We start from the raw sequence: 16,035 nt of genomic DNA on the forward strand, positions 1-16,035 counted from the left end.
CGCTGATCGTTGACCCACGCTTGCTCCACGGATTGCTCGGTCTTGCCCTTGCCATACCTGTTTGCCGAGGTCAGAAACAGGCAGGGTCAGACAATGTTTTATAATAAAGCCTTGCATATGGATCCGCACGTCTCACGTCTCGTCAGCCCCGTAACAGATGTGAAAAAGTGTTGGCCCCTTCCTGATTATTTTTTTTTTTTTACATGTTTGTCACACTTTACTGTTTCAGATCATCAAACAAATTTAAATATTAATCAAAGACAGCACAAGTAAACACAACATGCAGTTTTTAAATGAAGTTTTTTATTATGAAGGAAAAACTAAATCCAAACCCACATGGCCCTGTGTGAAAAAGTGCTTAGACCCCCCCCCGTTAAAACATTCAGTTTCTTTAGCCACACCCAGGCCTGATTACTGCCACACTTGTTTGCAATCAAGAAATCACTTAAATAGGACCTGCCTGACAGTGAAGTAGACCAAAAGATCCTCAAAAGCTACACATCATGCTGAGATCCAAAGAAATTCAGGAACAAATGAGAAAGAAAGTAATTGAGATCTATCAGTCTGGAAAAGGTTATAAAGCCATTTCTAAAGCTTTGGGACTCCAGCGAACCACAGTGAGATCCATTATCCACAAATGGCGAAAACATGGAACAGTGGTGAACCTTCTCAGGAGTGGCTGGCCGACCAAAATTACCCCAAGAGCGCAGCGACGACCCATCCAAGAGGTCACAAAAGACCCCACAACAACATCTAAAGAACTGCAGGCCTCACTTGCCTCAGTTAAGGTCAGTGTTCATGACTCCACCATAAGAAAGAGACTGGGTAAAAATGGCCTGCATGGCAGAGTTCCAAGACGAAAACCGCTGCTGAGCAAAAAGAACATAAAGGCTCGTCTCAGTTTTGCCAGAAAACATCTTGATGATCCCCAAGACTTTTGGGAAAATACTCTGTGGACTGACGAGACAAAAGTTGAATGTTTTGGAAGGTGTGTGTCCCATTACATCTGGTGTAAAAGTAACAGCATTTCAGAAAAAGAACATTATACCAACAGTAAAATATGGTGGTGGTAGTGTGATGGTCTGGGGCTGTTTTGCTGCTTCAGAACCTGGAAGACTTGCTGTGATAAATGGAACCATGAATTCAGCTGTCTACCAAAAAATGTCCAGCCATCTGTTCGTGACCTCAAGCTGAAGCGAACTTGGGTTCTGCAGCAGGACAATGATGATGAGTGGGCCAAAATTCCTCCACAGCACTGTAACAGACTCACTGCAAGTTATCGCAAACGCTGGATTGCAGTTGTTGCTGCTAAGGGTGGCCCAACCAGTTATTAGGTTTAGGGGGCAAGCACTTTTTCACACAGGGCCATGTGGGTTTGGATTTTGTTTTCCCTTCATAATAAAACAACTTCATTCAAAAACTGCATGTTGTGTTATCTTTTGATTAATATTTAAATTTGTTTGATGACCTGAAACATTAAGTGTGACAAACATGCAAAAAAATAAGGAAGGGGGCCAACACTTTTTCACACCACTGCATAATTGATTTTATGTGTCTTGTAATTGCGTCTTAAAATGAGTTCATTTTTATTGGTAACCCTTTACTTTTTTGTTTGTTTACTCTGAGGAAAAAAATGGCTTGCATACAGTATAAAATGTCATTAAATTTAAATAAATCTACTGTATAAGTTTTTACATGTATCAGATTTGATATTTAACAATAAATTTATAATAGGACAATTAGGAGATGTTAAGGTGAAAGGTACGGTGCTAATTTAAAAAATAAATAAGAAAGCCACCTGTTTCCAAAGAATAATAATTGCGACTTTGTTTCTTGGAATTGTGACTTCCCTATATATCCCACAATGTATCATGTTTCATACATTTTAGACTTGTAAATGCATTATTTTTACTGCACTTTTATTTATTCTTTTTTATCTCACAATAAAATCACCTTATTTTATTTATTTACTCTAAAGTGGAAAATGGCAATAAACTTTAAATGGAATTTCTATATTAAAATGTTAGTACACATTTCATTGTGTATGTGATTTGACATTTAACAAAACCATTTCTAGAGAAAACAAGTACTAAGAAAAGTGGACTTTTGAATCAAAAATGAAAAATTCATTCGAGGCAACAATGAAAATTGCTATACTAACTTTTGTAGCAAATTAGCTCAAAGTGAGATGAACATAATTAATCATAATGGATTGTTATCAATTATATTCATCCTCAGGAATTAACCGTAGCATTAATAGTACAATAAAATGATTTGTTCGTCCGCAGTAGGGACAGTTTTAATCGTCTATTGACTCTTTATTGAAAAATAATGTCCTTACTGATACATTGCTCACAGAGCATGTAACAAAACCGGAACGTTAAAGTTACCTCGTTCTGTGAGCAGCAGACACAGACAACCAAGCGTGAATACATATGGATGTTTATTAAACTACACTACAGGGGAACATGCAACATCGAACTATACACAAACATATCTCACAATTGCGAGTTATAAAGTCAGAATTTGCAAGTTAAAGTCACCTATTGCCGACCACTGATGTACACTATGTGATCGTGAAATGCATCATACTATTTTCACTGTACTGTGGGAAAAATTGCACCAATTCTCCAGACCAGTTATAAAACATGCAAATGAGTCAGAATTGCAAGTTAAAGTCCAGTTTTGAGAGGGGAAAAAAGACTATGTTCTCAGAATTGCGAGTTTATATCTCAGAATTATGACTTTTTAACTCGCAACAGTGGAAAAAAAAGTCAAAATTGTGAGAAAGTCGCAATAACCTTTTTATTTTTTTATTCAGTGGCGGAAACGGGCATAGAACTGTGATATTTCAAACATATTGAAATACTTTTGACGCAGAGCAGTGTTTTTGATATCAGTAGCCGGGTTTCCATTCAAAGTTGCGAATTTAAATTGAAATGGAAAATGGAAATTGTTGATGGTCCACTCCGCTCACATACTCGGACACCGTTCAGACACCGCCACACAAATGTGGCTTTTTGTTAATGACTGTCGCAGGATTTTACACAGAGTAACAGTTCACTACCAGTTACAAAATACATTGTAACAGTCAGTCACAGGCAATTCTCGTTGCATTTTTCATCAATTCATATCTTAAATTATCCTTTGACTATGTTCTGGCCCGCCATCTAGTGGTGAACATTTTTTTTGGCCCGATGCCAAACTTACATTTATAGATACATTCATACACCTGAATATGAGTGTTTAGAGCTTACTAATAGGAATAACGAGTGGTAACTAGGCTAATATAATAAGGAAACATACAAACAACACATGCATTTACCAGATACATTTCTAACTGATTAATTATGGTCCAAATAAAGAAAATGTCTCTATGTGTGTGTGTTATGTGTCTTGTAATCGTGGGGGTAGTCCACTGGTCAGCCAGGCCTGGTACCGAGGGTCATTTAGTTGTCTTTGGAATGTGTTTGAAGTCCGATGGAGAGAACAGATAGTCGATCTGTTTAGCATCTTTTTGACAGTGGGGGTGGGGGGGGGGGGTCAACCATTGGCAATTTAGCACCCATATAAAGGTAGAATGTGGGGCCAGGTCTGTGAATTATATGCAAATGTCAAAAGGCTAAAAGGGGTCTCTTAAGACATAAAGTCCCAACGACCATCAAGGATCATAAGCAGATGTTACAGAATCCCCCCTTTTGGCTGAAGATGTTCACCTGGAGACATCTTCAGACAACAGTGGATCATGATGGTCGGATGGCAGGTGGATCCGGATGGCAAGTAGATCCTGACAGTCAGATGGCAGGTGGATCATGAAGGCCAGATGGCAGGTGGATCCTGACAGTCAGATGGCAGGTGGATCATGAAGGCCGGATGGCAGGTGGATTCTGCTGGTCAGATGGCAGGTGGATCAGACAGGACGGATGACATGTGGTTTCTAATTTTCCTCAGCCTTTGGATCCCCAGCTTGGGTGTTAACCTTGGTCAGGTTCAGAATTGTCTCCGCCTGGGTGCCTCTTCTCCGGTGGTTCCATTTGAAGGTCCGATGAAGTGCAGCCATGCACCTATTCATGGACCTTTGCACCACGTTGACTCTCAGGACTGGATGTGGGTCTGAGGAGGTGTAACCTGTTTCTGTCAGTCGTGTGAGCTTCCACTTCTGGATATCTTGGCCTTCTGTAGCATTTGGTCAAACTGGGTGATGTTTTAGCCAGTTTATCAAGGTCTTTAAGAGTCGTCTCATGTGCAGTTTCGGGGTCTGCATGGAGGGGCTTTCTTCTTTTGTTAGAAGGGAAGAGTTCTGTGGTGAAGGCTGGCGATGCTTTGGTTTGCGGCCATTCACTTCTTCCATTGTGTAGCAATTCTTGGATGGAGGACTCCGTTCTGCTCAGCGATGGTCATGCTGTTGAGGGCTACGCTTTTCTTGGCTCTAATTCCTTTTCAGGTGGTCTTCCAGAGCATTTATTTTAGAGTCTTTGTTTTAAGGTTGTTTTGGCTTTCTCTAGTAGCGGTTCTACAGACTGTAGATGTCTTCTCATGTCTTTCTGGGAAGCCTTTAGTTCTTGTCGGTCACGTTCAGCAATTGCAATGGCTTCTTGGAGCCGTTCAACTTTTTCCTTTGTTTCCTGCTTCACTCCGTCTGGTACCTTGAGTTTATCCTGGGTTTTCACTTTGAGCTTGTCTGTGCAGCATGAGATGTGCAGTAGCTCTCTCAGGAACTCAGTGGTCTGATGCCTGAAATCATCCTAGACTTTCACTGCCAGCTTGTCTATACGACTTTGGGCATGTGTCAGCTAGGCTGGGAAGGCGTAGCTAAGGGAACTGATGGCCTTGTTTAGCTCCCCGTAGTGGTGATTCTGGCTTGAGTCGTGTGTCAGGAGTCTCTTCCGAATCGTGACTATTACTCAGAATATTAAAAGTTCAATGGTCTTGTGGGTGAGACTATCTGTAATGCCTCTTAGCCAGGTGTTCACATCTCCTCCTTGGGCAGTGGGGTTTGCAGTCTGTGACATGCTGGCAGACTGGAAAGTGAGGACTGACACAGATCTTTCTTGGTTGAGACCATAGCTCACATGCAATGCACTTGTGATGTTGTTGCACGCCTGGGACAAGTGTTGGTGCTTGACTGGCTTCTTGTTCATTGTGGCAAACTCATCTTTTTCCTAGCCAAGGAGGTGGCGTGTGAAGCTGAGCTTGGCATAATTTGAGTCTGTGTAACTGAGGAGCTCTCTGATGCAGTTTTGTGAGCCGATGCAATTTAAAGGGTGATCAGGATGGCTGTCACTTGTACTGTGATGACTGGGAGTCCAGCTTGAAATGTTGCTGTTGGAGATGTTTGCTGTTAACCCACAAAACACCCGCTCTCAGCACACCGTGCCTCAACATTGCATCCTTAAAAGGCCATTGACCATGTGGCTTTGGGTGCGTTGGTCCCCTGTATGGATGCTTTGGATGTTGAGGGCCATTACAGGTTGGCGGCACGTCTCTGTGATCACTCTCCATGTTCCATTGTAACTGGAAAATCGCTGGATGGTTCGTGAAGTGCAGAGCAGGGCTCTTTTGTCATCTGAGTAGTTAGTGCTCCAGTGGGAGCAGTGTTCTGCTGAAGTGGGCAACCCCCCTTTAGTTCTGGCCATGTTGTTGGTGTAGACCAGGACTAAGTAAGTAGTTGGTGAATCCAGCTGTCAGATGAAACTCCTTGGGATGAGAGTAAATCAGGCATGGTGTAGAGTGCAGAGACAGGATTTTAACAGTCTCTATGGAGGCAGCGCTGTGTTCTCTGTAGGCCATATGGGCTGAGTTCCGCAGATGTCATTTGGTCATTGTGCAGGGGAAGGCCATGGCGCTTGGGTGGTGACTCACAATGTGATGCGGATTTCTGGATGAGGGAAGGTTCTGGAATTGAAGCCTTCCTCCCTTGTGGCCTGTTCTGTCGTCTGCCGTAGACTCAGAGCTGGCTGTAGCAGGCTTCTTGTAGTTTTTGTAATCCGCTTTGACAGTTTCAGACTGCTGGTACAGCATGTTGTGTGCCTTAAGGCTGGAGGTGATCCTGAGCGGATAGTCTGTTTCGTGTGGTCACATTGGGCAAAGTTCAAGCATAACAGTTCATGTTTTGCAGGCAGGCAAGTGTGGTGGCCTTCTGCAGTATTTAGGTTGACAGTCGTATTGTCTCTGGCCAGCTTGTTGGGGTCTGTGGGGCCACAGCCATATCACCCTGTAGCCCAAGACTGGTTGCCCACTGAAGCTAAGCAGGGTTGAGCCTGGTCAGTACCTGGATGGGAGACCTCCTGGGAAAACTAGGTTGCTGTTGGAAGAGGTGTTAGTGAGGCCAGCAGGGGGTGCTCACCCTGCGGTCTGTGTGGGTCCTAATGCCCCAGTATAGTGACAGGGACACTATACTGTCAAAAAGCACCGTCTTTCGGATGAGACGTTAAACCGAGGTCCTGACTCTCTGTGGTCATTAAAAATCCCAGGATGTCTTTCGAAAAGAGTAGAGGTGTGACCTCGGAATCCTGGCCAAATTTCCCCATTGGTCTCTGACCATCATGGCCTCCTAATCATCCCCTTACACTGATTGGCTTCATCACTCTGTCTCCTCTCCACCAGTAAGCTGGTGTGTGGTGGGCGTTCTGGCGCACTATGGCTGCCGTCGCATCATCCAGGTGGATGCTGCACAGTGGTGGTGGACGAGGAGACACCACCCCTCACAATGTAGAGCGCTTTGAGTGCTTAGAAAAGCAGAAAAGCGCTATATAAATGTAATGAATTATTATTATTATTATAAGTGTGAACAGTGGGCTCTCGCCACCCCCACCCTCCCCCCTCGCAGGTTTGGACTCTTGGCTGGGGGGGCCTGGGCCTGCTTGTCAGGGGAAATTCTGTGTTGTGTTTTCCCTTTCTGTTCACCTTGTGGTCTGCAAGCATATTTCAGTTAATTTGTGACATTGAGTTCACCTTGGCCTGTTTGACTTTACCTGATTGGTGTTTGAAGTTGCCTCGTTCCTGAGCAGGGACTTGGATTTCAGCTCGGGCTGCTTGCAGGTGGCATTCACAGGCGTTGTTTCGGTTTGCCTGGGCCATTACTTAAGAGAGCTTCAGCCTGTTGCAGCCTCTCTGCCTTCTATTCCAGCTGCTCTCTCAGTGTCGGTGTGGGTTTTGTAGAGGCATCCTGAAACTTTCTACTTCCTCCTGTAGCTCCTTGTCCTCTTCATCCGCTGTCACTTGCTGGTCCAGCTGGTCTGGCAGTTCTGCACACGCTCCCGGTCCTCCGGGTCTCCTTGTGGTTGAGGCATCTTTCGCTCAGCGTTAACTGGATGATGCTGTTGTAGGCAAGAGCACCGATGATCCTGGCTGGCTCTCTGTGGCTGTAGCCTTAGTTTGATCATGATCTGTCTACCAGTTAAGGTTGTCATACAGCTGTTTTGCTCAGGTGCTGTAGATCAGGAGTGGTCCCGGACCGGAGGGTGTCTTTTGCAGCACTTAGCCAAGCCTTTGGCTGATCAGGTGGGTGGCAGGGCTGGATGATCTGGACACAGGTGGAGAGGGAAAAGCACAAAAAGCCAATGCAAGTCCGTACAGATTTAGTGAGCTAAAATATTTGGGCTATGTGTTGCATGGATAACTGGTGTGATCAGTTAGTGGCGCAAACTAAATGCTTAAATATCGTGGCTGATAAGGCAGGAGTGGATAATTGGTGTGAGTGAGCACCCGAAAACTATGAGTAACATTGTTGATGGGTGATAACCTAGGGGGTCGTTTGATGACTTAGGCTATTAGGTTTATCAACGTTATTACCAAGTATTTTCTGATGGTTCAGACAGGTTCGGTCTCCAGGCACACAAAAACAACCAAAACAAACAGAACAAAAATTAATCAAACAAATCAAAGTTCAAATGTAGAAAGGAATAGTGGGAAATCAAGAGCTTACTACCACCTCTAGGAGCTGTGTCATGGACTTCAGAGCGGGGGCTCTCCGGGGTTGTACTGCTTAGGGAAGTGGTGAGAGAGATAGCTGGACAGACTAAGCACATTAAAGCAGAGACGCTCTCTAGTCCTCTTCAAGGTTCATATTAAGTGTATGGCTATATCTTAGATGTTGTTAGGCTTGGTGGTGAGCTGAGGTCGCCCAGGTGAACTCCAATGGTTGGTTCATCTCCCTTGACTCTCCCGAGCACGCAACTGCAGGGGCTCCCGATCACTCGCACCCATGGCACTTGGTGGCAACCACTCAAACAGAAATGACTTTTGGCACAAAGTTGCGTCACTCAAGTGAGGAAAGGTCAATGACTATCTGGCACAGCCAAACTTGGGTTTCGCCTGTGCGTCCCAAGTTACACGGACCCCTTTTGGGCCTCGAGCTCTGGATGAGTTCGCTCCTCTCAAAAGGGTGGACCATCGTGCAACTTCACATGGCAATTAACCAAAATTGCCCTTATGTGTCAGTATGGTCGATACAACACTTGAAGTACCCCATTGCTGATGTCGTGCTGCATGTTGCCTCCCGGAGTACAGGGTCAGAGGTATCCGAGGTGCCCTCCAGTGCATGTCGGGTAGGTCAGGCAGACGAGTCCAGTCACCGAGAATTCCCCATGGATGACTCATCAACTCTACCTAAGCTACCTAACAGGGAACATTGAGAGGGGACAACAGAAAGATTAAGCGTCCAGGATACATGAAGCCGCTTGATGCCAATGAGCAAGGGAATCAGACGTGTGACAATGGGCCACTAATAGATTTGAAGGATCATTGTGAACCGCAGTGGCTAGCATTACCTATGTCTATAGGGGAAGGAGAGGAAAAGGGTAACAAAATAAAATTGAAAATTAGAAACAAAGTTAAAAATGTCCTAATTGCTTAGGAAAGTAAATGGAATTTTTTTTAAATAGATTTAAAATCTAAGTAAATTCAATTTTGCTCAATAGGTGTAGCTAGTCTTAACTACAGACTGGAGTAGATGAAATAAAATAAGCCCAAATAAAATAAATAAATAACTGCTGCAAATAACACAGTAAAATAAAATACACAAATAAACCAAAGCATGTGGGGGAGACCAAAGTAATTGATAGCCCAACAGAAGGTGGAACAGAAAGAAACTGTGGAGTGTTAGTCGGATGCTAACAGCTAAGGTAAGTGTCATGATCCGGGTTCCTCGCTTCTCTGCCTTCCTCTTGTGGCCGCACGTCACACTCTTTCACTACACCGTCTCTTTAGCCTCATCAGTTTCAGCTGTTCCCATTTACCTTAATCTCCGCTCTATCCTCTCACCTGTTTCTCCTTTTCCCCTGATGCTTCCTACTATTTCTAACCCTCCCTGTCTCTTTGTCAGTTTATTCCAAGCTTTCTATGCAGATGACGCTTCTCTTACCTATCTTGTTGAGCCGAAGCAAAGTCCTGTCCTGTTCTGTCCTGTGTGATTCGTGTGGATGCCTCTCCTCGAGCCGGTATATCCATCCATTCTCTTACTCGCTCACTGAACTCTGTCCTGCCGATTCAGACGCTGAGTTCCTGACCAGACGCGGCATCCAGGCTACGGTACCCTCGCTCTCGGCGGGCTTCGCCTTTCTCTGCAGTCTCCACTGGGACCTCAACTTCACCCAACGCATTGCTGCGCATCAAGAGTTCCAGCTGAAATTATCTGCTACCTGCAGTTTATGTTCCAGTTTTACGAGCAAAGTTTTCTGTTGAACTGTTACCTAAGAACCCTGAGAAGATTTATGTTCCTTCCCGTCTCAGGGATTAATTTCCATTAAAGACTGTATTATCGCTAATCTTGCTTTTTGGTCCTCTGTCTCTCAGCACATAACAGTAAGGGGCTTTAGCTTCTATCCATGTAGGGCCGTTAGCACGGTAGCTTCGGCTACATGCAGTGGTCTGTTTACATTAGTCTGTGACGTGTGTGCTGTCTTGAGTTTGAACCGCTATCGCTTTCCGGGGTCAGACGTTGCTAAGAAACCGATGCAGGTTTAACAGCCGTGTGCACGATGATGCACGTGAGCCAGATGTAAACATGCATGGGAATCTCGCCTCAGCCAGTCATGACCTGTCGTTCACACTTCATTCATAACTTACACGGCGCGTTCACGTCACAGACAATGGCAAAGCATTACACCATTAAATCGACCATCAATTGGGGGAAGTGGTGTGTGGCCAACTATGGTGACCCATACTCGGAATTTGTGCTCTGCATTTAACCCATCCAAGTGTACACACAGTAGTGAACATACACCCGGAGCAGTGGGCAGCCAATGCTGCAGCGCCCGGGGAACAGTTGGGGGTTCGGTGCCTTGCTCAAGGGTCTCACCTCAGTCGTGGTATTGAGGGTGGAGAGAGTGTTTGTTATTCACTCCCCCCACCTACAATCCCTGCCGGACCTGAGACTCGAACCCATGACCTTCAGGTTACAAGTCCAACTCTCTATCCACGATTGCCCTGCATCACATCAGTGGATTAATATGAATGCAATGATATGCGACAATAAACAGATGACGTGCTAAAAAAAAAGCCGCTGTCCTGAAGAGATTTTATCTGTTCAGGAGAGACTTCATGCGGTTTAAAACAAAAACCCGAAAGTGGGGATTTTCTTCGCCCAATATTAAATAGATTTAATCTAAAACTCTATGCGCTGCTGATCTGAGATTTACTAATCAGATATGGGGCTTATGCTGTTCAAAACTGAAAGTGGGGATTCTTCACCCAAGATCAGATAACCTTAATATAAAACTATTTATACGCGCTGCCGATCTGGGGTTTCTTCGCCAGATATATGGGACTTATGCGGTTGTTGCAACAATTACTTGATCAAGATTTTAAGACTCCCAGAATCCGATACTGACCTGCAGTATTCTAAGATTAATTTTGCTCCGTGATCGGGCGAGGGGGCATCCATTAGTTAGCTATGCTAATGATTTAACCCACGGGAGTAATAACTAGTTGTATGGCATTGGAACACCAATGGCATCAATATATAAGGCCTTAATTTTAAGATAAGCGAGGAACATCGCTCGCTATCTTCTTCGCGCTAATAGCGAGTTTCTTCGCTCAATTTAGGGCGGATAAAATAGCATTAAGACACGCTATAAAAGGTTTAGTTGTTTTATAGGGTCAAATTTATAAACTGCAGTTAACTTATTAACAGTGATTAACAGTGGCTGGTTTCTCAGTGAGAAACTCGAGAACTGTTAAGGCATGGAAAGTAGGTGTGTAGCCTACACATTCATTCACAAAAAGATGCAGTTTGAATAAACACACATAAGAAACACACCATCGTTACTGAGTCTGCTCACAGAACTAGGTTTAAAACGTTGTCCGCATTCTCCACCAATTGTAGCAAATTAGCTCAAAGTGAGATGAACATAATTAATCATAATGGGTTGTTATCAATTATATTCATCCTCAGGAATTAACCGTAGCATTAATAGTACAATAAAATGATTTTACGCAGTACGGACAGTTTTAATCATCTATTGACTCTAAGGAAAATTATTTCTCTGGCCACGCAAAATAATGTCCTTACTGATACAGTAATTAAAATACTCACAGAGCATGTAACAAAACCTGAATGTTAAAGTGACCTCGTTCTGTGAGCAGTAGACACAGACAACCTAGCGTGAATACATATGGATTTTTATTAAACTACACTACAGGGGAACATGCAACATCGAACTAAACACAAACATACATACATTAAGCATAGATGCCAACGCAAGGAAGGCATGGAGAGAGAGAGAGAGAGAGAGAGAGAGAGAGAGCTCATGTGCAAGAGAGTAGAGTGTAATGGCAGGATTTACACATCAGCTAACCGCAACCTGTTAAGAACCATCAGAGAATCACATCACCTTAATTAAAAGGGGTCAAAGCCTAGAAGCGCATCTAAATAGTTAACAAGCGGTTACTTGCATTGGTTTTGTTGGTGCTGAGTAAAGTGTCCTGGTGCATGTATAAGACGTAGATTCTTGATGAATTCCTTTGGGAGTGAAAGCTTCGTCATTCCAGCAATTGGGTTGATTGGTCCGAAGTGAATCGACAAAGTTACTGGACTTAAAACTGCCAGAAGCTCGGACTCCCCCTGAAAGGGGAGTCGTGAGATTTCCAAGGTGATATGTGTGTCTCCAGGGCACCGAAAGTAAAGAGAAGACATCGCCTTTTGGGTGTGGGAGAAGTTTTATCTGTTTAGCATCTTTTTGACAGTGGGGGGGGCACAACCATTGGCAATTTAGCACCCATATAAAGGTAGAATGTGGGGCCAGGTCTGTGAATTATATGCAAATGTCAAAAGGCTAAAAGGGGTCTCATAAGACATAAAGTCCCAACGACCATCAAGGATCATAAGCAGATGTTACACTTTGTCAAAATGTGTTTTTGCAGCCTTGTCTGGATATAATCAACCATCACCTAACACTGTTACAGAGTTACACCCCTGCTTATCTTTCATTTGTCTGCTGGTGTGCTGTGATTTTTATTGTGATTGAAGATCAAAGATCAGCAAAATGCAAATAAAACTTTGAGGGAGCTGTTCCCTTTCACTGACTTCTGCTATCAAACCCTAATGCTTAACGAAGAAGTGGTGAGGTGGAAGTGGCATAGGTCTGGTGAAGCCTGTGCGGAGCAGAGAGGGAAAACACACTGCATGACGGACATGGCGTGTAATGCATATGGCATCCTCTGCCTGATCTTTTGGCCTGACACTAATGGGTGTTGATGCCAGGCCTTTAAAGGTCTCCAAACCACATAAAGTTCCATAGCTGTGCTTTTACAGGCAGCTTATCATAACCTGACCTGTAAATTGCATCCAGCAGGGAAGCCACAAACCTGGGCTCATATTAAATCATTCAAATATGACACTTCAGAGTTCCCTCGGATCCTAAAAGGGGATAATCTGATAAGTCAGCCATTGAAAAACCAGTTACTGTCAACATTTGGGGGATTTAAATTCACTTGGTGAGAAGCATTTATGACAGCTTTAAATGTACTGTCACTTTAATTCTAGCACTCATGTGCAAGACATTCAAGCACAAGAAACATTGAAGCGGCACAAGACCTGACACTTGAAACCTAAAGTACAAACACTCGTCACCTTCACAGGTGACTTCCAGTCAACACATTCATATGTGCAGAACAACTGCCGCCTGGCCTTCAGAGGTTATTTTTTTATTTCCCTGTGTGCTTTGAGCTGAGGCAATTAGATAATTGGAGAGATTGCAGGTAGTCGGCTCATGCAGATGGTCCACAGCTCCACAAGCTCCAATTCATAACAGCCACCTCAAAGATTAGAGATGACAGAAGAATAAAGAGACTCTCGAAGCAAACCTTGCCTCTTCAATCATAAACATAAAATAAATTAACCTTAAGGTGTGCTTTTTCTCTAATAAATTCAATCCTTTTTGTTGTACAACCGAACCTGTATCTTATTTAGCCTGCATCTAATCTTTTATATTGATCTAGTATCTACCTATTCAAAAATGTTAGTAGTAAACAGCAAGACCAGTTCAATTGCACAATGTTTATTTCAAATAATTAATATGCAACTCAACACACTTCATATTATATTAATCACAATAATATCATAATAATCATATAATAATAAAAACATATATAAATCATAATATAAAATATAGTATTTTGTTATTCAAATGTTAAAACACTTAAATTAAATATTATTTTAATAAAATGCAATGTATTGTAGCATCCAAGCTCTTCACAAGTAAACATTAAACGTGTATCAAACAATTATAAGATATAGAAACAAATTTTAAGCAACAACAAATAAAAACAGAGGTAGAAATTATATAAACAGATTTTTTTGTCCAAGATAGTGACTGACTATAAGCAAATAAATTATAATAAAGAAATAAATTAAGAGCAGTGAGTCTTGTGATTATTGTTAGATTAATATTAACAGATTAATCAGTGCATTCATTTATTTTAATCTTATTTTAATCAACTTATTTCACTGGAACAATTTAGGACTATATCACTGATAGAGGTATTTTGTTATTTTATATTTACTGTTAAAGATATGAGCAAATTACAAATAATAAGACAAATACAATAAACAAAGATACAAAAGAAATAATGTGCCTTAAGTTTTTCCGGTTGGTCTATTTAACAGTATGCATGGAAATACTATAGAAATTGAATAATCAAATGTAAAATAAAACACTGCATATTCTTCACTGTATGAGGAAAATATACATTGAATACTTAAGGTTGATTTTCTTATGTTGTTAGATTCAAAATAACACCACAGAAAGCAGCAGGTATATTAAACTGCTGTCACTTTAAGACTGTCCGGATATACATTCAGCAACAACACCATATAGCAAAATCTCTACAGATACACAATTCATATTGTTGCCAGTATGCTATAAATATATTCTAATATATAGAATATATATGCCCTATTTGGCAAACATCCTGCTTAAAAGTACTATTGTACTATTGTTTACTATTAATACTTTCCCAAGACTCTTTGAGAGTCCCATGAAGAACCTTTAACATCAATGAAAGCACAAAAAATAGGTTCTTCAGATTATTAAGAGAGAAATCTATTCTTTAGCATTCCATCGGCACCATTAAATTGGAACAGATGTCTTACCAGGCATAGCATGGACTAGGTCTCCACACAGGACCAGGAAGCGAGGTCTAGGCTGTAGTTTGTTGATTGCCTGGACTGCCTGATTTGTGAGCTGGACCTCCTCAGCCCACTCATCCCCTCCTGAATCACAGTCACCAATCCTCCAAGCCTTCATCAGGCCAAGCTGGGGGTCTGCAGCCTGGATGAAGTAAAAGGGCCCGTTCCACTCCTTCTGTTCATCTGGGAAGGACAGGAGAAAATAACATGAGGCTGACAAACCAGCTACTGTAAAAATCTCAATTATTAAAGCTGTGTTTGTGGAAAATGCATACAATGTTTTGCATATTTAAACATAACATAAGATGCTAACAATCAAACTGTTTAAAATATTTATAAAAATCTTCATCTCAAGTGAGAGAGTCAGTTAAGGGCACAGCTCTAACACCTGGAACGTGTGGAAACGTTCGTCTCGCTTGTCGTATAGAAACTTCAGCTGTATATATCACCTTCACAGCAGTTCTTGTGTTATAAGGAAACAAAAACTGCAGGAAAAAAAGTCGAATTTCACACCTCAGGGTTTACAGCACAAATACAGCTCAGAAACAGTTCTTACCCATGATTCTTTGAGAAACTTCCTGCATTAAAACTCGGTCAAAATATAAATGAAGAAGATACCCCTGCTGGGAACATCATACAAGTCTTGTCTTTGCTTTCCACTATACTCACTTACACTGTGAAGAGGTTTTTGACAGAGCAGCAAGCATCAATAGCTAGAAGAAAAATAGAGAATTTCTATCTGTTCCTGATCCTGACAGTGCATCCTAGTAGGGAAAAATATTTTATGATTCCGATTTATCCATATCTACACATTGTCATATGAACAACTAGTCAGTAACCACAAACATTTATGTCTCACAATTAATTGTAAATTGTCTGGTTCACTAAAAAGAACTGGCCCATAAGAGATGATTGTTGTGGAGTTGGGCTGTACATTTTTGATTACTAAAAACAACTGGCAAAAAAGTCATTTATTGGCAGTTGGACTACACTTCTTGCTGTATAGATTTCTGATTCACTAAAAAGAGCCAGCTCATAAAAGTCATATGTTGGGGAGTTCGATTACTTGGAAATAACTGTTTCAAGATTCTTTCATTTGGTGACCGGGCTACACTGACTGTGGTGCATGTTTTTTGATTCACTAAAAAGAACTGGCTCATAGGAGTCATTCATTCTGTGGCCAGGCTACACTGGTTGGGGTGTATGCTTTTTGATTTGTTAAAAGTTTACCACATGTCATTTGTTAAGGACTACACTGGATGCATAGTATGTTTCCGATTTACTAAAAAGAACTGGCTCAGAAGAGTCATTTGTTCAATATTCCCACTACACTGTTCAGCACTCTAGAATAGATAGTGGTGCTGCAGCACTATTTAATAACTGACCCAGGAAACTCTGTCAGCGTA

At 42.2% G+C, this 16,035-nt stretch overlaps 1 protein-coding gene across 1 annotated transcript in view; it reads right to left on the reverse strand.

Annotated features, from left to right (window-relative positions):
* Positions 1 to 16,035, reverse strand: part of cpped1 (calcineurin-like phosphoesterase domain containing 1) — a 39,415-nt gene that overhangs the window by 20,669 nt on the left and 2,711 nt on the right. Inside the window, exon 2 of the mRNA XM_079397862.1 lies at positions 14,594 to 14,812. Within this exon, the coding sequence (XP_079253988.1) occupies positions 14,594 to 14,812 (219 nt within the window). The remainder of the gene's footprint in view (positions 1 to 14,593; positions 14,813 to 16,035) is intronic.

Source organism: Barbus barbus, assembly GCF_936440315.1.
Source record: "Barbus barbus genome assembly, chromosome: 38".
Taxonomy (NCBI): domain Eukaryota; kingdom Metazoa; phylum Chordata; class Actinopteri; order Cypriniformes; family Cyprinidae; genus Barbus; species Barbus barbus.